The 25,305-nt window shown below is 40.7% G+C and overlaps 2 protein-coding genes across 3 annotated transcripts; both read left to right on the top strand.

The window, feature by feature from the left end:
- The first annotated feature begins 1,753 nt into the window (after positions 1–1,753).
- cstf1 (cleavage stimulation factor, 3' pre-RNA, subunit 1) lies at positions 1,754–9,724 on the top strand. Its single transcript, XM_026344626.1, has 6 exons — positions 1,754–1,816; positions 2,195–2,414; positions 2,488–2,765; positions 2,854–3,051; positions 3,733–4,123; positions 8,692–9,724. Exons 2-6 carry the CDS (start codon positions 2,246–2,248, stop codon positions 8,949–8,951), a joined length of 1,296 nt encoding a protein of 431 aa, XP_026200411.1. The 5' UTR covers positions 1,754–1,816; positions 2,195–2,245; the 3' UTR covers positions 8,952–9,724.
- An 801-nt stretch (positions 9,725–10,525) lies between these two features.
- On the top strand, positions 10,526–24,146 carry cass4 (Cas scaffold protein family member 4). 2 transcript variants are annotated; one of them, XM_026344616.1, is made up of 7 exons: positions 10,526–10,652; positions 19,796–19,999; positions 20,869–20,952; positions 21,089–21,205; positions 21,457–22,752; positions 22,849–22,926; positions 23,112–24,146. In XM_026344616.1, exons 1-7 carry the CDS (start codon positions 10,650–10,652, stop codon positions 23,523–23,525), a joined length of 2,196 nt encoding a protein of 731 aa, XP_026200401.1. In that variant the 5' UTR covers positions 10,526–10,649; the 3' UTR covers positions 23,526–24,146. The 2 variants fall into 2 exon arrangements, with proteins under 2 accessions (XP_026200401.1, XP_026200400.1); XM_026344615.1 differs by having other exon boundaries at positions 19,796–20,212; positions 23,112–24,145.
- The last annotated feature ends 1,159 nt before the right edge of the window (positions 24,147–25,305 follow it).

The following is a 25,305-nucleotide window of genomic DNA, read 5'->3' as shown; positions in this document are numbered from 1 at the left end:
GGACTGTGAGTTTATTCTGTCCTATTTCTCTATATAAATAAATGCACAACTTTGAAAATATATATTTTCTACTCTCGGGTGTCAAGCGATGTTTTCAAAGTTCTGCTTGCCTGTCATCGTGTGGGATCCACCATGCAATTATTAGATGACATCTGCTGAAAGAAAACAAATAGTTTTTTTAATATCATTTCTCTGCTACAGACTCTTGCTGGTCTCCAAGGCAACTGCAAGCTGGTCTGCTAAGAGCATGCTTTGTGTTGACATGGTAACAAGACACCACCTACCACGCATGTTTTTCACAGCTCGCAATCCTGCAGGGTGGGAGCCGGGTTTCAGGCATGTCTATAAAAGACTGAGTGAGTTGAAGTATTTTTTAATCGCACTATGTGTAGTAGAGTCTGGGTGGATTTGCTCCTGATAGATGATATTTTGGCCATGTTACTCTGTTACTAGGATACAAGGTTGAGTCAAGTTTTACAGCTGATGATCAGCAGTGACAAAACACTAAGAAAATGTGTCTCCCCCCCCATCACCATCTTACAGTTATAAAACCTCTACATTGTTAAAAAAACGTAATATCATTTTTGAAGCATTTTTTCTGTTATTCACAAGGGTGCAGCTGCGCATGTGTTTTTAATAATCAAGTAGCTTGTCAAACACATGTTGAGCTGGACAAATGGTGGTGATATGATTCCAATTGCTTTTAATACTATGTTCAAAAAGACTTAACCTAATTTTTTTGAGTGTGATGCAGGAGCTCAGCTCTTTCAAGTTGTGGCTTTAGATTAAAGGCACCTGAGGGAAATCTCCAGCTTACTTCATTAGTGTCTGAATGGGTCCCTTGCTGCGTTTTTGTACATGGATTTATGACCGCTTTGAATAGACCAATATCTAAAACAGCCTAAGCTACCATCATCCATCCTCATGTATTACACTACATTTCTGTCTTTTTTGGCCTCATTGCAGGAAGCAGCAACTGAGAGACTGTATGTGGGTGGGTGCTGAATTGCTGGAGGCCTATATCGACTTACATGTTCGCTTAGTCCTTTTCAGTACCATGGTATAGCAATCTCATTCTCCATTATTATCTTCAACACCACTTCCAGAACACTACTACCAGAAGCTGCTCAACAGTCCACACAGTGGACATACCTGTTAGTATTTCACTACAAACTATAATTATGCCCTCTATTTTGCTTAGAAAGTCTCAGCTGTTGTCCTCAGTGTCTAGCTCTGTGAAATGCATTTTTAATGTCACAAAGAAAAACAAAAAGCAGCAAAGACTGATACACAACACATTTGCAAAAGCTGAGATCATAGCCCCAGCAGAAGCAGACAATGTCTTTGTCTTCAAGCTGCTGTACTGGAGCACCCTCTGCTGGAGTGTTTTCCTTCAAATGAGGAGGAAAATCAGACACAGATGCACTACTCAGAATTTGAAATGATGAATGGAACACAGAAAACAAATAATAGACCAACCCACTTATAACACTTGTTTTATTTATATGACATCAATGTGTTGTTTTTAAATTAATCAATTAGACTATAAAGCCCTGGAAACAAGACATCCATGAAGGACAGGTCTGATTATGTTTAATGCCGCTTGGATATTAAGCAAAGTATTATAAGACACGTATTAAACTGCTGTTTAATTATTAACCATCCAATAAACTTTGAGTTCAAAGGTTATTGGATGGGGGCGGGGCGGGGCGGGGGGCGGGCTCTCTGCGCAGCTTTTTGGTGTTGTGACGTAGGACGCAAAACGTAAGACGCAACGCACGTTTCGTCCTGAAGCGCCAGTGGAACTTTGGAAAGGGTTAGCGTTAGCGTTAGCTACTTATTTCTATGCTTTCATATTAAAAACAAGCACCTGTAATTCACGTTCAGCTGCTAAGTAGCGCATGTTGTTGTTGTTGGAGAGCACACGCACGGTCAACCAATTTTACCCGCACTTAGCCTTCGCCGTTGTTTTTGCTCAGGCTTAGCTAACCGTAGCCACAAAGCAAACGATACTAGCAACAGTGCTAATCACAAGTTCAATTCATTCGCTGTAGCGTTAACTAGCTACACTAGTATCCGTGTGGGAGATGTTTGTTAGACATGATAAAGAAATGACCTAAGCTACTTGTGAAATAAGATAAGGCAACAGCAGCTATCATAGTCAGAAGTGTTGACATTTTCTGTTTTGTTTCAGCTAACTGAGCTATAAGTATTGACGGGCCGGTTCTGGTCACACTGACCCAATATGTACCGTCCTAAACCGACTCTGAAGGACCGACAGCACCTCTACAAGCTAATCATAAGCCAACTGCTGTATGATGGATACACCAGCATCGCCAACAGTCTCATTAATGAGGTCAAACCACAGAACGTAGTATCGCCCTCTGAGCAGCTGATGCAGCTTGCAAAGATAGGTGAGTGTTGTTTCCCACAATTTTTAATGCAGGTTTGAGTAACACTAACATCACAATCTGCAAACACTTTCAGGCATGGAGAATGACGACAGTGCGGTGCAGTATGCCATTGGGCGCTCAGATACAGTGGCACCTGGAGTGGGCATTGATTTGGAGTTTGATGCAGATGTACAGACCATGTCTCCAGAGGCGTCAGAGTATGAAACCTGCTATGTTACGTCTCACAAGGGCCCATGCCGTGTTGCCACATACAGCCGTGATGGTCAGCTGATTGCCACTGGCTCTGCTGACGCCTCCATCAAGATCCTGGATACTGAGCGCATGTTGGCCAAGAGTGCCATGCCCATTGAGGTGTGACCGGTTGGAGAATACAGATACACTAAATGTTTTGAAGCAGAATACCCTTATTTACTTGTGTTTCTCTTTTTGTGTATGTCAGGTGATGATGAATGAGACAGCGCAGCAGAACATGGAGAATCACCCTGTTATTCGGACACTTTATGACCACGTGGATGAAGTCACCTGTCTCGCCTTTCATCCGACTGAACAGATTCTAGCTTCTGGCTCAAGAGATTATACCCTCAAACTGTTTGATTACTCAAAACCCTCTGCAAAAAGGGCATTTAAATATATACAGGTCAGAATTTTTAGGCAAAACTTTTTGATCTGCATTCACACATGTACTGAGACCCAGAACATGTTTGGACTCTGGAGCTGCATGTGAGAATGCAAACATCTCAGTTATTCAGCTCAGAGATTACCTGGACATTATCCTCTGAGCCCTTGCAATGACCAGGTGTGAAAACAGCACATGATAGTCTGGAGATAAAAGTATAAGCTGCAACAGCTTTCTGTTGTTGGATCATGCTTCTTTCCTTTGGGAAAACACAAAGTGTAGTTTCTACTGATATAAACAGCTGTACTGATTGGCAGTAAACAAAACACTATTGATTTCTATGGTATACGTTTTGTGTCACTTCTACACAGCAACCTATTTCCCTGAATAAGAACGTCCCCTGGACTTCCTCCTTCTGTGTGCGGCATGTGTGAATGCACAAGTCTGTGCAATATGCTGACCCGATCCTCCGTAGTAGTCAGGAGGGCATATTTGAAAATCTCTTTAGTTATTATTTGTTATTTTGGGACTAATACGAAAAGTTTTAATGAATTTAGAAATGCCTTTACACATACTCGGACATTTCTGAGAACTCAGGACATTTCAATAAACTAATAGAAGTTATGCTAACAATAATTTTGTTTTCTTGCTTTTACTAAACTCCGTGTCAGTCTAATCCTGTCTCCATGTCTGTGCCTATAGGAAGCAGAAATGCTACGTTCAATCTCCTTCCACCCATCAGGTGACTTCCTGCTGGTGGGAACGCAACATCCCACCCTCCGTCTCTACGACGTCAATACCTTCCAGTGCTTTGTATCTTGCAACCCCTTGGACCAGCACACAGACACCATTAGTGGTGTCAGCTACAACCCCACAGCCAACAGCTACGTCACCTGTAGCAAGGATGGCAGCATTAAGCTGTGGGACGGTGTCTCCAATCGTTGCGTGATCACCTTTGAGAAGGCCCATGACGGCGCAGAGGTCTGCTCTGCCATTTTCTCCAAGAACTCCAAGTACATCCTGTCCAGTGGGAAAGACTCTGTGGTGAAACTGTGGGAGATCTCTACGGGCCGCACACTGGTCAAGTACACAGGTGAAGATGATTTTTATATTTGATGAGAACCAAAGTGTGCTTTCGGCTACTGTGTGTAAGGAGTGTGTTGTGTTATGAAATCATACAGATCAGATAATTTCATTTAATATGTTTCATGGTTTATGGGACATACTTTGTTTGTCAGACAGTAGACAGACATAGTTCTGCAGGTGGACATACTGGACATGGTCGGCGAGGTAGTCCATGATCCACAAAATCAGAGGAGTGGCAACAGGCATGTTTTTTAATTTCTCTCCCAAGCAGTCAAGGTCTGATGGTGTTAAATGCACTGGAGTAATCTAAAAACATATAGTTATGTTCAAAATATTTTTTTTAACAGAGGGACTTTGTGGGGGATTCTGGAAAATAGTCCCATTGTACTGCTATTATTTTGAACATAACTGTAATTTTAACTAAGCTCTGGACCTGTCCAGCTGGGTGTAGGTGCGATGGAGAAGGTGTATAATGGCATCATCCACTCCAAAATAGGGTTGGTAAACAAACTGGAGGGGTCAAGTGAGGGTTTGACCAGAGGTCAGAGGGGCTCCAGGATCAGCCTCTCAAATGCCTTTATTGTATGTGAGGTCAGAGGCACTGGTCTGTAGTCATTGAGGACACTTGGATGTGGCGTCTTATTCACGGGAACTAGGCATGACCTTTTCCACCCAAGAGGAACTCTCTACAGATGCAGGCTGAGGTTAGAGATATGTTGGAGAACAACACATAGCTGAAGAGCAAAGGATGTCAGCGCCTTGGGCTGATTCCATCTGGCCCTGCAGCCTTTTTAAGGTAAAGCCTGTTCAGCTCTCTTCTCACCTGCTCAGCTGAGATGGACATTGTGGGTGGTGGCTGATTTGTGTGGGGGGAGGGACTGAGGAGCCTGTAGATTCACAATTAGCATAAAAAAATAAATTAGAGTTAAGAAACCACACTCTGCTCTACTACTGCTCTAATTGACTTCTGCGTTGGAGGACTTTGATAAGTCTGTGAAGATGGCACAGAGACAGTGATGCCCCCTAGCAGGTTAGTGGAGAAGTGCACCAACACAGAACACTAATACAGACATAGAGGAGGTGCTGCAGGAACCATTTTTTGTGATCTGTTAATTTCAGTTTGTGTTAGACATAGTGAATGGTTTTAAGGAACAGAAAATATGTGAAGTGAAGTCTCATCTTGTTTCATGTTGGGAGGTACAGTGCCATACTGTAAAATACACATTCTGTTTACCTGTGGCTGCTACAGTACTTACCAGGGGTTACTCCCCATACCTTTAGCATGATTTACATTTAGTCATTTAGCAGATGCTTTTATTCAAAGCAGTGATGATTTGGAAACAAAATGGTTTAAATCATTCCAATGTGACAGAGAAAGGAATAGATTAGGAAAGAAGGAAAAAAGGCACCTTACCGAGAGCAATAGAATTGCAAAAGTGGAATTTGAACAAACATACTGTATATCAAGATGACTATGCAGCCCAAGGCAGGATTACAGACCTTGATGCAGTACTTCCACTTCCTGGGCATTGTACACTTATGCACAGATAAACTGAAAGAACCTATGAACAGTGAACTCCTGAACAGTAACAGTAAGGTCACTATCAATACTACGCTTGTCAGGTTCATCCGGGTCGATTAATGATTTGTAGTGTATAGTATATGAGAAGTCATCAGTGTTTATTTATTTCTGTAGATCTATGATTGAGAATATTCATCAGCAGTTATTTAGGCTGTTGTCGACTGTCTAATTTCCCACATTTATAAAGTATTAATGTCCTAAGCAGAAAGAAATGTTGCTCCGTCCACCACTTACACTTAGGACTGAAAACAGACTTGAATAGGAATCCAATGTTATTATTAGCACTTACTTTAGGACTTTGCAGTTTGATTAGATAGAGTAAATCCAACAGTGTTTAATGTTTTTTATTCAAAAGTAACTAAAATACACTGATAGAGTTCAGCGTCAGAAAAGACCTGTTGAGAGACTCAGTGGAAAGCATGTAAAGTTCAGATGAATTGTGCTGAAGAAATGAATAGTAGCAATTCTAAGAAAACAGTGATAACAGTACAGTTCACAGATCATACTTTTCAATTCATTTTCAATTCCATTTTATTTGTATAGCACCAAATTACAACAGAAGTTATGTCAAGGCACTTTACAGTGTTTAAGGTTTAGGACCTTACAAAAGTAACTGTATACAGAATAATTAATTATATAGAAAAATCCAACAATCTCACTTGAGCAGCACTAGGCGATAGTGCAGAGGAAAAACTACCTTTTACCTTTACATATTCATATGTAACTGTTCATATAATGCAGGAACACAGTGAACATTAACAGTATTGTTACACTGAACACATTAGTAGCAATGTACAGTTATTGCTGCTGTTGAAAGAATTGTTGTACAAAAAACAGCAACAGGGTCAGTGAGTAATGTAATTTTCCTAATGTCTGAACATTTGTTACTATAAAAATAGTTTACTGTTGAATTTGTAATGTTGCATTAGGTACTTCATTTTTTCATAGTTTCATCTTTTAGTAATAGTTGGCAATAGTGGAACTCTTTTAAGAACCACGACACATCAAGGCGACCAGCTGTTAGCCAGTGTCTGGCTGTCCATTAAGATCTGTCGGACTAGTTTTTGAGGTGTGTTCCACAGCACTGGTTGGACCCCAGTTGGTGACTTTTCAGCAGCAGTGTGGTCAGTTACAGAGACCATACTGATGGTACCAGGCTGTTCGACTTAATGCATCAGTGCATGAGAAGGACTGAAATGATAGAAGCAAGCAAACAATATAGTCAAGAGGGCTCTTCTTATTTTTTATCTTGATGACGTGAACATTCCAACACAAGAATATTTTTACAACAATTTAATCAACTGGAACAAAGAAAGTGAAACTGTAACAAAAAATACTTAGATATACCTGCACAGTTATTTCTTCTCACACAGTCACACAATTTTTGTGCTGTTTGGCTTTTAGCTCCACTAGTGCAGACAGCATGATAGATGACCATGTCTCTATCCAGCCTTGGTATCTCATCTTATTCATAACTTGTCTGTTATTAGGTAAGGCTGTATCATTTATAATTGAGAAGTTAGTTTTACTGTGATGTTCAGTAACTTGCAAAATAGTCTTAAAGGATTTCTGTTAAATGCTCTCGTACACAAACTGTGCCCTCGACTAAACCACTGGTCTAGTCGAGGGCGCAGGTACTTTCCTGAGTTCCTTTTCTCATGACTTCTGTTTCTTGATAAAATTGTCATATTTCCTTTGTTTATTTTCAGACTGAAATACCACTAATGATTTTAACTTTGATTAGTGAGCCCACACAAAAGTTAGTTTTACTGAGCATTTACTTATCAGTTCTTAATGGCTCCAGATGTTTCTGTAAAACCTTGTGCAACCTCTTAGAGGCTAGAAAGAAACACACCTGTTGTTATAGGGACCCACAATTCACACTGCTAGTCAGGACAAAAACAAGACATTAAGTCCAAGGATCTCTCTGTAGCCCTCCACAGTAACATTGTGTGGTAAAAAACAATTTCTAAGGCTTTGAGTTTTCCACTCAATAATTGTGAAATGAAAGACGTTTGAAACCACCAGCACGCTACTGAGTAACAATTTAAGAACGGCCTTTGTCAGAGAGGTGACCAAAAACGGTCAGTCAAACGGTGGTTAAGAACTCCTCTGCAGAGATCAGTAGAACGAGAAGAGTCAACAACATTTATTTATTAGCGTCGTGCTAGGTGATGCAGTAAGGAAAGGGAGCCTGGTTTCTCTTTTACAGAGGAAGCTTTGTAATTTCGGAAAAATGTGCAGCAAATCCAGAAGTCCTCAATCCAGTGCTAACAATAGCCATTGATCCAGCTAATTATATTAAAGCTATACAATCTTTGTACACTCTCTGTATCTGATTTCACTTGGTAGGTGGTTTTCATGTGTCCTAGAACCACATGCTGCTCCACGAACCCCCATATGAACATGAGTAAAATTATTCCACAGCTCTTCTGGACTTTTTAAATTAAATAGGACCAAATTCTGAGGGTTCTGAAGAGTTGATTTATTTTTCACTAATCCTTATTCAGCGCTCCAATTGTTTTTCCGCTGTCCACCCCATCAGAGCTCATCCTCTCTGCTTTTAGAAGAGACTATATGGAGATGACTTTCCTCATAGATCTTGGACAGCTGCACATACTGTAGATGATGCCATTGGACCAGGATGAACTGGGAATCACCCTACTAATTGTATATGGAAAACTGCCCTGCCAACTGAACTACAGCCTGACATGTGAACATAGCTGTATTTAGTGATTGCTGACTCGAAATAGGTGTTTACCTTTGTCTGAAATCAAGGACTCTCTGTTAACTCGGCCACCAACATCATGGTAAACTGTGTAACGGCTGTTCATGATGGAGATTTTAATAAGCTCTGATCAGGAAGTAAAGGGGGCAGAGCGTACTGTAGCCAACTCTCAGTTCAAATGTGGACTGTTAGCTCTGATTTGACTGAATGTTAATGGTCTTTGTGGTGATATGACCTCTGCTACATGTTCTGCCTGCTGTCACAGGTGCGGGGCTGAGTGGGCGTCAGATGCATCGCACACAGGGCGTGTTCAACCACACAGAGGATTACGTGCTGCTGCCAGACGAGCGTACCATCAGCCTGTGCTGCTGGGACTCTCGCACAGCTGAGAGGAAAAACCTGCTGTCTCTGGGACACAACAACATTGTGCGCTGCATTGTCCACTCGCCCACCAATCCTGGCTTCATGACCTGCAGCGACGACTTCAGGGCTCGCTTCTGGTACCGCCGCACCACCACAGACTGAGTCCCAGACCCATTCCATGTTTCCATGCTTGCTGCGTCCCCTGTCCCCCACCTCCGGTAGAGAACCAAACAGGACTGTGGACTCTTTCTGTCTGAGTGACTAACAAAGTCACTTTGCTCAGACCTGTGTGCTCTTTTACTTTCATTTTGATTTCATTTGAAGTTATGCCGTGGAATACGGGGGACAGAACTACAAAAATAGTTTGCGTAGGTGAGGTACCATATGCTTTCGCTTGCCTCAGCATTTGTGTCATTTCTCTTGTTCCTGTTGGTTACAGTATTTTAGTAGAATTTGTTGATCCTCCACCACAGAATTCTTCTAAAAAAACTAAAAAAGTGTAAATGTGGATGTTAACTACTTTACACTCTACGATTTAATAATTCACACTGATCTCAGCTGAATGTCAGATAAGCAGGACTACATATCCCATTCGTTATGTTTTTCAAATTTCACTGTTGTTTTTTAAAGGCCGTCAGGAACCGGAAAAAGATTACAGCAAGAAAAGCCTATTTCATCATATGGGAAGTTGAAGTTTGACTTGAAAACACTGAATGAAAAAGTCTTTGCCACACAAACACTTGTGAATAATCAACATTTGTGTTCTGAGTAAAAGGTGTGACATTTAAAATGAGTCCCTGCGCAGAAACATACATTTCACGTATTGTTGTTTTACGTCAGAACCGATCGCAGATTAGGTTTGCTGTCTTTTCTACTTTTCTAGATAGTCCATGTCCTTACTGTTGTGATTCAGAATTTTTATTAAACAGTTCAAAGAAAAAAGTCTCTTCTGTGACTTGGATGCTGAAAAGTCCCCCTCGGCTCTCTTGCAGCTCACCACATTAGTAGTGATATCCTGTAGATATTTTAAGATCACAGTTGTTGCTGTAGAAAGTTTGCAGCCTGCACTGGCGCACAAGTAAGCACTGGTATACCACATCACACACAAACCTGTTACTGGCATTATACACATTTAGAAATAGTGTGGTATTAGTTTCAAAAATCAGTGTTGAACAAAAATCAACTTTCTTTAATTTGCTGATTTTCCTTCTTGACTCTGGCCTGCACCCTCCAACTGGAAGGTCACCGTGCCCCTGCATTCCCCAACCCCCACCCCAACTCTCCCAGACGCTGCTGTCTTGCATCGTCCAGACAACAACAAGGAAACCCACAAGAATTTCTGCTTCAAACAAACTCTCCCTCTACCCCCCTCATCACCCCCACTCCATTTTTCTCCCTCCAAAACAAGAGTTGTACATCAAATTTATAAGAAAAGAGGAAGCTCTACAAAGTAGGATGAGCAAAAAAAAATTCCCTCAGTTATTTAGAAAAGTAAACCAGCAACAAGTGATTGTACTTCTCCTTTAGCAGAAAGATGGAGGGGAAAGAGTGTAGAGTGGAAAAAAAGTAGTCGTAGGGGTGGGGCAGCTGCACAGAGGGGTTTGGGGGGGGGTCACTCTCCAGGCCAATGGGGCTGCAGGGAAGCATCTCTGTCAATGACATGGAGCTTGGTTTCCACGCCCAGGGTGTAAAACAGTCTGTCTCTCAGTGACAGCTCAGACAATATGCCTGTGAGACACAGAGCAGGAGTAAATCCCAGAGCTCACACACACTCATGACTGAGATGGCTTTCTGAGAACTGACCCTGTGTGGACACACTTTTTTTTTGTGCACTGTGTGGAAACAACTGCTTTAACCAACATGGTGAGTAATGCTGCCGTGTCGCCACTTCTCTTGCTTCAGTATTAGGTTTTCTCCCAGCTCAGAGGTGATACTGGAATGATCTGTCAGGTGAGATGTGAGTTCAACCTGTGATGAGGATCTGCTGTATCTGTTGACTTTGGTTCTTGTCCATGAGGAAATGTTAACCAACCTGCTTGGATGTCACTTTCAACTTGCGGTGTCAGCTACCACCTATTTCTACACATGCTCCGCTGCAGGCTGTAACCTGAGAGGCTCAGGGCAGAGAGTGAAACTTTATGAGCCTCTTTAACACACAGGCCATCAGTAGGGGGATTATCAACTCAGGCTGCTCAGACACACACAGTTGGGACATTAGGCAACAGTTTAACTTCTTAAATGTTGTATTGTGAGCTTGTGTGTCGTTAATATTTTACACTGATTAGTGAATGAAAAAAACAATCGGACATCTTACAAACATTCAAACAGGTGATGAATCTGTCCGCATGTTTGCTTTTAACATCTAAAATCTCGGCACGCATCTGTTGCCGAGCTCCATGTCTAGCCGCTGTTCGAAGGGTGACTCTTATGTGGCTGGTCTGGTTGCCACACTTGCCTCAGATCACCAACTGTTGCAAAGGTCGGTGACGAAGTTGAAGTATGATTCAACACTGGTGCACATGCTCGCACTATCTGGTTCATGCATACAATATAATGAACAAGTGTGCGACATGTCATCTCTGCAAGTCAGTGCTTTTTGTTCTAAGAGCCACAGAGAAGCTGCAGTTGATGGGGATAGATTGGAGCCAACAGCAGATGGGGAAAACATTAAGCAGTGAGAGGATTCTGCTGTAATTCCTGTTTTGTTAAGTCTAGTTAGACAGTTTAGAATATCTCTGTCAGACTGGGGGCCTCTCCACTCAGACAGTGTTTGTTGGAGGTTCTTACATTGAAATGTTCCCAAAAGCTTCCCTGTTGCTGTGTGTGGACCTCACAGTAGAGGGAAAGATGCATCACTGTGACATTTCCTCCTGCAAAGCATTACACAAAAACCGATGACTGAGTGTCCACTGAAGCAATCTCACTTCCATCTATAATTTGATTTAGTATCAGAATTTATTTCTGTTTTTGTTCACGCAAAGCTATTTTGGGTCGCTGCTGTGTCTGCTTTTGTCATCTGAGGGTAGGAGTCAGTAGACAGTCATGCGAGCTTTACACAGCATGAGGCTGGCGTGAAGAAGTGGCAGCATCCGCTTCCCATCCCACTCAGGAAAGCTGAAATAATCGTTTAGGTTCTAATTTCCCATTAATCTGCTTTAAAAGTGAGAGAGACTCCTTCATCTTTCATCCTGTTAGCATGCTCATGTGAAGACCATTATTTATTAGCATTGTCAGGAATTTCTTCACCTGTATTTATAATACTATATTTGCTAATTTTTCACTTTTACCTTATTTTAATCAGTTTTGAACGTTAATGAAGTATATTTAAGTACATCCATTTTTTTAGTATTTCCATATACTTTGACTTGGCAGACATTATACTTTTACTCCACTAAATTTATTTGATAACCTCAAATAATAGCTACAGTTTCAAATATTATAACACTTCATTGACCCCTGGTGTGAAATTCACAAGCAACCCAGGAGTAAATAATGGAATTCAAGCTGCAGGTATTCGATTCAACACATATGAGCATCAAACCAGTGTATAAAGAGTTAAAACAGATGCTGCAGCACTAAAATTATGCATATGATAATGCATCAATAATGAATTACCAATAACATTATATTCAGAGCCATAAAATAAATTAGTTTTACTTTTGTTTTTGAGCCAATGTATTTCTACTTTGTGGTTTTGGTACTTTTACATTTAAGTAAATTATCTGAGTACTTGGATTTGACTTTATCTTGTGTGCATTTCTATTTTACATTCATTTGCAAGGCAACAAATAAACCTGAGCCTGATTTAGAAAAGCCTTTCTCTCATTTGAAAAACTGTGACCTGTCAAACTAAATGCCAACATTCAGAAAGGGCAGAATAGACTGGCATACACACAGTTTCATTTCCTAAGCAGTGTGAAGTCTATGGAAGTTTAGATTTGCCAGTACAAGAAAATGGTAAGTCAACATTTAGAGCTGAAAAGATTTTGATCATGATAACAAAGTGTGAAGTCGACAACAGCGGCTGCTTTGTGTAGTGGTAACATCACTACCTCCTGTGTGGGAGACTGGGGTTCAAATCCCAGCTGTAGCCTACCTCTAGTAGGAAAGTAGGCAAGACCCCTCCTTATCCTTACCCTGCCTACCATTGTTCTCACTTGTAAGTTGCTTTTATCCAAAGCGACTGCTAAATGACTAAATGTAAGTTGTGGACATGTGTCCTTTGCTTCCAGCTAGAATATGCCAATGAAACAGGTATGTGCTAATCAAAACACTGGCTCCAAAAGCAGTGGTTAAAAAACAGCTTTGGAATGATCCATTAAGTTTCCTCCTCTATGTAGAAGCTGACCCCCAAAATGAGTTTCTCTGATCACAGGTCACAAGAATACAACGTCAATCACCAAACATACTGACAATACTGTAAGGACTACAAGTAGCAACAAGACAACAAAGTGACCACATAGTACATACACTGTGACAAAATAGCGAAGATGAGACAGAGGAAGTGGGAGTCTAAATAAAACCAGAGTGAGCAGTGAGATAAGTTCCTGTGACAGAGCCGCGAGCCCGCAGGCTGCCAGCTATCTTCCACTGCTCACACTGTCCACTCTGCCATCTACTCCTGCTGTTAAACTGCTCATGTACTCAATTTAACTTCATACCCAAGTTGGGACTGTCTCCTGCGCTCCTTGGACTGGTTGGGTTGTGTACGTCCTCAGAAATGAACTTGACATGTCCACCAGATGCAGTTCAGCAAATGACCAATGGGTGACAAACTGTCTACAATGAGGCTGCGGTCCCTCTGTGTGTGATGTTATACAGTGAATTCACATGGAAGATATTTAGTTTTTGGACAGGTTAGTGTGTTAGAACATAATCTCCGCCTAGATGTCTTTAATGTGTTAACATATTATATGTGTTGATCTGAGCCCGATCCAATAGTTATTTACCTACAGTAACATTTCATTAACTATGTATCAGACACCGTTTTTTAAGTTTAACGCTCCTGGTAAAAATTATTACATTTCTATGTAGGCGTAAATGATTAATATGTGAATACACAGGAGAATGCTGCACTACAAAGCCCCACCCCCAAAAAACATGGTGGAGTTCAGTAAAGAGAGGGATGAATAAGATATTTTTATACCGCTATTTTCAAATCTCCTCCACATGAGTTCAGGACGTCTTTATGTTTTAATCCTCAGTACAACTAAAGATTTTAACTACATAACGCTGGTGTTACAACAAAGAGACACCAGCGTTGCAACCAATTTTTAGAAACATCTAGGATACAACAAACTACTGAGCACTTCGCATCGTACAATTTTTCTGTTATTCGGTATTTCAGGAATCTGCAGTGTGTTGGTCTCTCACAGCCATCAAACATTCACATGTAGCCGAATCAGCCTTTTGTTGGACGTCTCTCAAACTTCCCTAAACATCCACAGTTTTTCCAGTGATCTAATTTCCTGCCCTGGTGTTGAAGATCTATAAGTGTCACAAGTAGAGAAGATTCATTAAGTTCGAAAATGACTCAGTTCTCCTGGTCACTAACATTAGACAACATTAACCACTACAAGCTATCGTGAAAGCTGACCTAGTTAAGCTGCAGCAGGAAAACCACAGAGTGTATTCATTTGACAAATGGTGCATTTTGCTGCTTGTGAAATCACCTTTTTATTTGTAAGAGGAAGAATTTGTCATTGGTTCCTTCAGAAGTTTCTTAGTATTTAAAGCTCCTCTAGAGCTTTAAAGCAAATCATTGCTTTATTTACTGTCAACACTAAACAGATTTCCTGTAATGCAGCCATTTCTCATCAATACCCTTGTACTCCTTTGTCCCATTGGCTTATTGGATTGTCCAACTTCATCATAAAGAAGACATAGACGACGTAAAGTAGATCTTGAGAGCTGGTCTTGAGTCCACACCACAGTACAACCAGCTCCACCATGCTTTCTAGAAGACATGGCTGCTTTGGGTAAAGGTTTTTCTTCACCAGGGAAAGAATTCTTCTATCATCCACCACTGTTAAATTTTCATAGTCTCCTGGGCTTATTGATGTTTCTGAACTTACCAGTGCTTTCTTTCTTTTTAAAAATTCACCAAATAGTTGGTTGCCACCCAAAACTCTGTCTGTCCTATAAAACGTTCCCTACTCCATCTCCTTTATCCCACATGTTGACATCCTCACCAGTCAAAGTGGCTTGAAAGACTCTGCAGTTTCATTATTAAGAAAACACAGGATAAAAAACAAGACATAAATCAATCATAGCGAAGCAAATCTTAAGCTCTGCGTCCAAAAAGAACCCATTTATTAGAGATTACATCACTTCAAAGATCATTCAGAGGTTTTTTTTTGTTTAGATTTAAAACATATTAAGACCGTTTATGGTTTTTGTTGAGAGAATACTAGCTGTCTATGTGGAATGTTGATTGTCCATTGAAAGGTCTTTGGGAGATTTCATCTGTCGTGTGTGTTTGTGTAGGAGATTTTGACATAGTTCTCACCAGTTCCCATACAGGAAATACCAGGGCAGCTGTAGCAAGTCAGTGTCACTGCCACAGAGCCTGGATTAGTCTCCACAGCCTCTTCATGGATTTGTTTGGGTTGGAGAAAAGATTGAGAAAGGTGATTTTCCATGGAACACATCTGAAGATCATTTAATATTATAAGATTGATCGACCAGGAACAAATTCCAAACATATTGAAAGATCATTTACTGGGTTACCAAATGTCTCATTCAATGTTTTTCTCTCTGTTTGTCTGTCTATCCCTGTCTCCCATCCACGTTTCTCCCTGCCCCCATCTTCTGTAGCTAAGATACTGTGGGAAAGTCTGATATGTCATATTTACAGACTGACTTCCTGTCCAGATTATCTAAGCTATGAGCTCTGCCTCATCACTATGCTCCTGTCACTCTGTCTGGGAAAAAAATGAATTTGTAGGCAAGTGTGACAGATTTGTTTGCAGCCACCATTAGTGTTGTTCTGGGCCTGGCATGTGTCTGAATGTTTGATGGATGAAGGTGCCGACCTGACCCTGGGGTCGTCCACTGACTGGCAAAAGGTTAGAGTGAACCAAGAGGGTGTCATTCCCACACTGGGAACTGCTTCCTGGACTGGATCCTGTTCTGCTGGAATTCTTATTATGTTGACTTCATATGTGTCTCTATAGGTGAAAAACTGCAATAAACCCAGCAGCAGCACTCTTTCATAATGGGGTATTTCCATTCCAACCGGTTTTGAAATACCTGATGATTGTACGTCACTGGCTACAGATTGGTTACATGAGTAATGATCAGTCTGATTACAACTGCTCAGAGAACAATTCCCCATTTCTCAAGCCTTTCAACATGTCATTTACAGCTACAGCATAAAACCTTTGTTATGTTTGAAGAGGCAATGTGCTCCAAAACATATCTCAATGTAAAGGGGTGCTATGAAGGCTTTCTGTGACCCACTCAACAATTTCTGCTTGATTTGTAGGTTTTCTAGTGTTTTGTTAATTGTAATTTGAGCACAACTATTAGGTCACCTGGGCAATGCAGAGCATAACAGATGGTAGAATCACTCCCTATTAGTTCATTCCTATATAATGTACACTGGGTAGTCGATAGCAAACATAAAATACATGCCATGTACACTATTTTCTTTTTCTATAGCAAAATATTTGAGCGCATTATATAGTGGGCATATTTGAACACTCTACATTCGACACAATGGCAAACAGTGAATTTAGTGCATCCAAATCAGATAATCATAAATCCCTTACAGCTAAACTATGCTACTTTTGACATGGTATAATGGTTAGCTTGGGTGGCTAATGCTATCAATTTTTAGGTAAATAGTGTTTTGCTGTACATACATAATGCGCTCTACTGCACATTATGTATGTGGAAACAAAGATCAGCTGATGGAAACAATAATCAAGAGATTGCTAGATATGATCAAGATATACAGGATATACAGGAGACTGAAATCAGCTCTCTTCAGTGATGCAGTAAAAATCCAATAAACAGGACAAAAAACGAGTGTAAAGTAAGAATGGAATGGTTCTGCTTGGTATCTACAATAGGTTTGTTTCCGTAAAACAGCTAATTCATTTAACATATAATTGTGTATTTATGTCAAAAGTAGCTTAAATTTGATCGCACAGAAGCTGCTATGTCGGGGTTTTAAAAGCCTTTCGTGCGTTGTGCCTGACAGGCCCATATTAATTTGTGAACAGGGCAGCGGGAGAGGCGAGGGAGGGGCAGAGACAGCTGTGCAGCTGAAGCGCTGAAGGCCAGCTGTCAGAGGGGCTGATCAGCACAAGCAGGCGTGTGCAGGAATCCAAAAGAGTCACAGCTGAATCTGACTTTGTTACTGTGCTTGGTGATCAACAGCCAGAACCACAGGCACAAGTAAACACATCATGAGATGAGGTGGTTTGAAATGTTGTTTTAAACAATGCACCAATAATCAGACCCCCTTATAAGCTGTGGTTTAAATGGCATTTGTGGCTCACTGCAATGAAAGGCACAGAAACTTTTGTGTGTTTTTACACACATACATATTACCATACATGAAGTAATTATTTATTACTTGTATCACACAAACAAAATGTTATTGATGTTCCTAAAACCTGCTAATGTTATCTTAAGATAGTACACTGATAATTCCAAAGAGAAAGTACTGCAACGTAAATCTCTGCGCTGTGGTTGATGACTGTCATCTGACCCTATGTATTTCGGCTGCATGTCTGTAGCATGACCCAGGGGATTAGGCAGGGAGATTGCTGAAGTTTGGTGTGTGTGTGTGTGTCTCCTGTGGTCAGTGTGCTCCACAGGCCTGCATCTTAACAGGTGCTGAGCGTGTTGGACTCTGATGGTGAATGGGCTCTTTGTTGCAGAGGATTCACCCTCAGAGAGAGAGAGAGAGAGAGAGGGCCGAGACAGCAGAACCTCTGCTCCCTCTGTCGCAACCCCAACAGACAAACACACACATGTACACACACAGAGGTTCATCAGCTGAGGGTGGTGTATGTGGGGGTGGGTTATTTTGAGAATAAAGTCAGAATATTCCGAAAAAGTATAAATAAACTAAAGAAAATATTCCAGGTCCAGCACCATTTCTATTTTTTATTTTCAGAACTTAGAAATAATATTTCTGACTTAAACTTCTTTTCATGGCAAATAATGAGTTACATGTATTCATTACTAAGAGTTCACTTAACTCATTATATTAACTTGATTAAAATGTTTCTTAAAAGAAAACACTTATTCTAGAAAGTTGCTGTTTATTTTTATTACAGGCCATGGTAAGAATTTCCTATTTAAAAAAATAATTGAAATAAAATAATTAAAGAAATCAAACGAGACTGATGGTTACATGGCAGACCTTTTAAATAAAGATGATTTAAATGAAGTTCAAACAGCTACCTTATGTGTTCAATAATAGGCAACAGTTAATGCAACATGCAAATTAAATGAAGATAAGCTGACTCTATAGTCACTGTTTTATTGGCACGTTGTGGAAGTGAGCCCACCAGTTAGAAGTGGTTCACATATCACTTATCTAAACATAATAAATGTTTCTCATGGGAATTGAAAATTTACATTTCTGACTAACTGTGGCTTCACAGTTAGTTGAACCACAATCTTCTCAGAGGTGTGATGGGAGCAAAAGGCAGCCTTTCACGTCAGTGTTTGTGGTCATTCATTGTAGCATAATCAGATTTAGACTGGCAAGACAGATCATTGGCTGCACGATGAGTGATGATGAAGACTGTGCCAATATGTCCATGGAACAAGTTATTGTCCTTCTACTGAGTACAAAGTGGATTCATAGTATGCACTGAGTGAAATGAAGCTTCTTTTGTAAAAGTCAGCATGTTTTGGAATGACATGATAGGGTGCTTGTAAGACTGCAACAGGAAGTGTTTATGAAGCTTATTTGTGTTTTTATCTCTTTGGAGGAAGCATAAGTAGGAAGTGAAAATACAGAGCAAGAAAAGATGTCATTCAAACACAAATACAGGGCTCCCACTCTGACTTGTTCACAATAAAGCAAACATTAAATCAAATTGTTACTTTAAAATAACTAGCTATGGGTTATTATTATTAATAGAATGGGTTTGTTCATGTATTTTCTTGTGAGTCTGATGATTTGAATGTGCAATGCAATACAATACAAAAGACATAAAACTAGCAAATAAAAGTGTTCTTTACACTGTACACATTGTTTTTTTTATCTTTACAAAAGGAAATCTTGCCATTAGGCAGCATAAAAGGAGACATTGCCATATTCGTTCATGATCTGGGGAATACATTACAGTATGACCCCGTAGCAGGTCAGGTTACAGTTTGTTTGCATTCATCACAAATTTGCTACATTTATCCTAGAAATTGTGAAAAATGTGTTGCGTTGTTAATTATTTCACTTCACTTGTTGCTATACTGGCTTGTTTATCTACTGATGACTGATGACTGGTTGCAAGACTTTACAAAAGGAAATGTTGTCATTAAGACTAAAAAGACTATGCTTTCATCAGAAAGGTAGGTTGTCATCTGCATAGAAAAGGCATATGCTCTATCAATGTCCATCCATCTAAATCTAGAATGTTAAATGTAAATTAAAAATATGACTTTAAAGGTCGTTCGTAACAGCAGCCAAAAAAAATAAAAAACAATCAATACATATGCCATTTGATGACATACTTGTTAAGGACCAAAATAAGTCTTACCCCACAGCAATTTTGGTGCCATTGTGCAAGATCATTTCTGCACCCAACACTTAAAGGGGTGCATGCCTCCATACTTGGGGGCACTTTTATTTCAAATGCTTGTATGGGTTTATTAAAGTGTTGGAACAAATGGCCTGTATAAGCATTAAAGTTTGTGGAGTTGGTAATAAAAACTGATGCAAATAAAGATTTTTGTCAAGTATCTCACTTTTGTCATGTACACACTACCTGCCCCTTTACCTACTAATCCTTCTCTCCATTTTGTCTGTTTTTTTATTGTAGAGCAAACTTGCTAAAGCCCTGTACGACAACACTGCAGAGTGTGCAGATGAACTGGCCTTCAGAAGAGGAGACATCATCACAGTGATGGATCAAAACGTCGCCGGCACTAGTGGATGGTGGATGTGCTCTTTGTATGGACGGCATGGCCTGGCCCCTGCAAACAGACTGCAGCTTTTACCACAAACTGGAACCACCGCAGGCTCCGTAAGCCACGCCATGCAAAAACTTAAATTAAGTGATACTACAACTGATGACAGCATGCAAAATATTTACCAGATCCCAAGTGTGCCTCGACTCTCCAGCAGCCCAGCTTACGAACGCATGGACATGATATGCAATGTCCCGTCCACTCCTTTATCAGCTTTAAACAATCCATCAGCACTTGAGCACAGCACAGAAAGACCTGAGGGAAACAAGGTACAACATAGCTTTAAAATTATGCATAAATCATTGCATTCTGTTTGAATGAATGTAGCTGTTAGTCAGTCGTTCCCAGGTCAAAGTTGGTTTACATCCTTGGTAAGTGCTAACTCTCCTGATTAGCGAGGTAGACTGTTGCAGAAATGCTATGCTGTGAAACCCCTGCTGGCAAAAGAGCTTACAGATGGGGACCCGGGGCCCCTCCATGGGGACAGGCATGCAGCACAGGAGTCTTTACAGGCTTGTAAAAAACAAACAGACACAGATTTCAGACACTTTTAACTACAAACAGTAACCTAATCCACCAGGGATCCCAGAAAGACAGAAGTGTCTGCATGGGTGCCTGTACAGCAGAAAGTGGGGATATATACCCATATGTTCACCATTCCCTCTCCAGCTCCAGGGGAGTCCTGCTTTCGTCTGCAGTAGCCACCTAATATTCAATGAGCAGCATGGTTTCTATTATAGAGCTATGTTAATTGGCAAAGTGCATGTGTAATGGGCACGCTCAACAGGCTTCAGAGCAAGTACTGTCCCTGTAAAAACATAAATGCATCGATGCAGAGGTCAATGAGGTAGTTACTACTTTGATCAAAGCAGTGCAAGTGTTTCCAGTCAATCCCAATATTACAGACTGTCTTTCTTGTTTTCAGCCTTCATTCTTCAGCACGATGTCCAGTCCAACACCAGATGTTTACGATGTCCCAATCAAAGCAAGACAGACATCACCTTTAACTGTGAGCTCATGAAAATATCCACAACAAAGAGGATCGTTAGTCAAGCTTCTCTGTAGATATAGTGCCACTAGAGTGAGTTATTTGTCTGCTGTATTCAAATCAATGTGATTTATTCAATGTGATTCTATATTTGCAGGCATCAACAGCTCCAAGGCATATGTCACGAAAGCACTCACTAATTCCAAATTTGCGGCTGGAAGAGAGCTTCAACTCCCCAGAGAGCTTAAGGTGCAGCAGTCCAACAGACTCTTATGTAAGTTTCCAACATTTCTAGGGCTCAATAAAAAAAAAGAAATCCATCATGTGCTCACCTTGAAATGTAGACTTACAAATTACAAATTTTTCAACTCTGTTAAAGGTTTGCTATACTTAATAGAAATGCAACAACATACACACCACAAACCTTTGCTATACAGACCATTTAAGTCTCAGATGCTCTTAGATGATTTGACCACTGTGTCCTCAATTTGGCCTAACTACTATGGAACTTGTTCTCATGCACAGGTCTATGCAGTTCCACCTCCTTTGCATCAGGACCCCAACTATGATATCCCTGTTCCTTCAGCCACAGAGACACAAAAGACAAGTATTAGTGGATACAAGACCCTTCCCAACCCACAAAAGTCTGAATGGATTTATGATGTACCAGTTGGCTCAGAGAGTCCACATCAAGCTTCCTATGACACTTTGCCCTCCAAAGCTGTTTGCAGACAGCTACACGGCACAGGTGCCATGCCTATTCTAAAAGATAGCCCAACTCCCTCAGTTTACGATATACCAAAGCACAGCTCTGTTGACATCTGGAGTCCACGCAAGGAGTTGCCAGAAATCCCAATTTATGACAAGCCAACTAAGATGCCTACACAGGCGTCAGTATATGTTCCAGCACAAGAGGAGCTCCTCACCCGAGGTCTTAGTGATCCTCCCAGTGATCACATACCACTAGAGTGGAGGGTTGACCCAAACAATGCTCATGAACTGAAAAGGGTGCGCTTGCAGCGGATGAGAAACTTCCTGGCTGTTACGTCTTTCCATGACTTGCCAGGAATTGGACAGTCACTGGTGCAGGAGGATGATGAGAGAGGTAGAACATTACGTGTCACGCTAGCAGACAGTCAAAGAATTAGCACAGCCTCCAGCTCATCCACCAGCTCCTGTGACTCTCTGGCTCTGAGCTCGTCCTCTCCAGAGCCTCTACGAGAAGTGACCCTGAGCCAGGATGAGGCCTGCCGCAGACTTCTGGACCTGCAGGAGTCCATTTGCCGGGCTGTGCCCCAGCTTATGGAATTCGTCAGCAGTCACTGGAGGAGGAGGGAACATTTGGAAAAACATCTAAAGGAGATTAAAGAAGCAGCAGAGGCGATTGCATGTTCTGTTACATGCTTCCTAAACTTTGCCCTGGACATTAAGGGTAATGCCCATCGTCTGACTGATGCCAACCTTCAGACAAGACTCTATAAACAGCTGTCCATTGTGGAGGACTCGGGGGTGATCCTTCAGCAGACAGTAGGTGCTCTGGCCATGGCTGGCTGGCCCCTCAACTTACTGTGCCAGGACCCAGACCATGTGCAGACACCTGATCAACTGGAGCGCTTTGTTATGGTGGCACGCACTGTTCCAGAAGACGTCAAGCGCCTAGTGTCCATCACCAATGCCAATGGTAAACTTCTGTTCAGATCTCCTCAGAAAGATCCAGAGTCTCTCAACACCACAGGTCAGCCAGACACAAAGAAGAGTTCTAACAGAAACGAACAGGGAGGGGACTCAGTAGAGGATGACAATGACTATGTAGAGCTACAGGTAAGAAGCTTTTTAACCTCTTCACTGTCATATACATCTACCTGGGTTACCAAGGTAGCTGAATGAGCTTTTCACTATGACTTTTCTTTTTCTCAGAATGAAACTGAAAAGCAGCAGAAAGAAGTGCAGAGGCGCCCAAAACAAACCGCCAAACCTGTTTCCAACAAGGCACAGGTAAGTATCTCCAACTATTACGAGGAATTTGTTCTTTCCTGAAGAGCATGTCAAGAACAAAAGCAGCATTTGCCTCTTAGAAAACTGGAATTTCATACTCGCAGGCTTCAAAACCTTCCTTGTAGTCACTCTGGCCTAACATGTGGCCATCTTCACTTACTTTGTTGCATTTTCCCACTTCTCAGGCTGATAACAAGCGTCATTCCTGTGAGTCCAACAATGGTACGAAAAACCGATCATCCTCCATGACAGAGCACTGCCGACTTTACTTTGGCGCTCTCCAGAAGGCCATAGGGGGATTTGTGGGCAGCCTTCAGGATGGCCAGCCACCAGAGAAATTCATCTCGCACAGTAAGCTGGTTATTATGGTGGGCCAAAGACTGGTGGACACCCTGTGCAGGGAAGCACAATGTGAAGGGTCCAACCAGAGCCTGCTGTGTAAAAGCAACCACCTGTGTGCTCTCCTGAAGCAGCTGGCTGTGGCCACTAAGAAGGCAGCGCTGCATTTTCCAGATAAGCAAGCTCTACATGAGGCTCAGGAGTTTGCAAAGGAACTGGCCCAAAAAGCACAGCACTTTCGGATATCGCTTGACCTCTGAGAGGGATTGTGTGTTTGTACAGGAGGACTTTGGTTTATTCATTAGTCATTTAGCTAGCTACTGTATGTCTTTGTTCTTTCATTTCATATTCAGTCCCCTTGAAGCCTCACCTGATGCAAAGGTCACTGCTTTAAGTCGAGTGTTCTTATTATAATAAATACAAGTACTGGTTAAATGTTGATGATGTGGGCTTCCGCATCATCAACATTTAGCAATTCAAATATAAACAGCAATTCAAATATGGAGCTGAATTTGTACGCAAGTAAAGTACTTAGACACAGTGAAGCTACAAAAAATTGCACATTTATGATAATGTATTCAAGCCTATTTTAAAAAGCTATTTCAGTATAAAATACAAAATACAATTTGTTTTATAGAATTTGCAACAGTGTTATATTCTTTGAGTATTGTTTGCTATGTGGCTTTTCATTTCATTGTGCGTACTCTGCTGGGTGGTAGTAGTCTACTTTTTGTGAATATCTATGTAAATATTCTAAAAGATGTGTAATGCATTCCCAAACATTTTCTTGGCAAAAGACGAAAGACATCACATATTGAGTTGTTATTGATATTAAATTAAAAACCAAAAGTGTTTTTATTGTTTTATTCATATCCAAATGAATCATGCGACAAAAAAAAAAAAGAAATTAATAAAGGCTACTTAACATACAATGGACGCTGGGCTCCTACTGATGCACAGTACACCAGGAAGACTTGTTTGAGGAAGTAGCCACATGTGGTCATTGACAGAAGCTTGAATACTACAAATCTACATATGAAGTCTGTGTTACACTAGAAAATGGGGCATGCAGTAGAAACGACATGGGTATTTACCAACCAGGGTTGGTGACATGATTAGATGCAGCATTAAAGTTTAACCACTGTTCTGACCACAGGATGCCAGCACTATTTGAACTGCTAGCACAATGGAAAGTCACATGAATTTTAATATGTAATTTATACTGTATCCAGAGGTACTCAATACTCAAGTAAAAGTAAGTATGTAATGTATTACAAATATGTAATAACTCTAATAATTTGATTTAGTAATAACTAAATAAAAGTACTAAGTACATACTCTAAAATATACCTAAGTCTAACTTCATAAAAGCTACAATATTACCATCAGAACCTTAGAACTATTTTTAAGTACAATAGTTGTACCAAAGGTATTTTGTTGTAAGTATTGATAGATTAGACAAACTCATAGATATACCCAGAGCTTCCATGTACTTCCATGCTAAGTACTCTAGTATTAAAATTTAAATTAAGTGTATGCTATAGTGCATAAAGTGTATTAACAAAAAATATGCATACATGTGTATTAGCATAGCCTGTTAAATATATGCATATTTAACAGGCTACATTTAGACTATAATAGTATACACATTTTAATAGTCTTCAAAGTTGTTTTTTAATATCTGTACTTCCCATTTTTACAAATGTTACACTCGTTGGACTTGTGTATTAATGATAGATAATAGTTTAATTTAAAATCCACAATACTGCACTTGACTGTACTATTTTAAGAAAAAACTTATAGTTTAGTGTATTAAAAATACCGCATGGGACACTCACGTGACCTGAGTGGGCCATTTAGTTAGTCAGAACATTTAGTTTACACTATGAGCAAATGCTGCCCTCTAGCAGTAAGCAAGTAAGTGACATTTCTACATGTTCCACTCAAGGCCATTCACTGGGTTCTGTTCACCTCTCTGACTAATTCCTATCCTGTTACTTACTTTGGCTGGAAGGAAGACACCGAGAACACTCCTGGTGG

The sequence above is a fragment of the Anabas testudineus genome, chromosome 5, assembly GCF_900324465.2.
Source record: "Anabas testudineus chromosome 5, fAnaTes1.2, whole genome shotgun sequence".
NCBI classification, from domain to species: domain Eukaryota; kingdom Metazoa; phylum Chordata; class Actinopteri; order Anabantiformes; family Anabantidae; genus Anabas; species Anabas testudineus.
This window is presented reverse-complemented; position numbering and strand designations above follow the sequence as displayed.

Coding starts and splice junctions, on each gene's coding strand:
- cstf1 (XM_026344626.1), top strand. CDS start 2,246: ATGTACCGTCCTAAACCGACTCTGAAGGACCGACAGCACCTCTACAAG. Junction 2,766..2,853: donor AGAGTGCCATGCCCATTGAG/GTGTGACCGGTT, acceptor TGTGTATGTCAG/GTGATGATGAATGAGACAGC. Junction 4,124..8,691: donor CACACTGGTCAAGTACACAG/GTGAAGATGATT, acceptor CTGCTGTCACAG/GTGCGGGGCTGAGTGGGCGT.
- cass4 (XM_026344615.1), top strand. Junction 20,213..20,868: donor AAAGACCTGAGGGAAACAAG/GTACAACATAGC, acceptor TCTTGTTTTCAG/CCTTCATTCTTCAGCACGAT. Junction 21,206..21,456: donor GCAGTCCAACAGACTCTTAT/GTAAGTTTCCAA, acceptor TCTCATGCACAG/GTCTATGCAGTTCCACCTCC.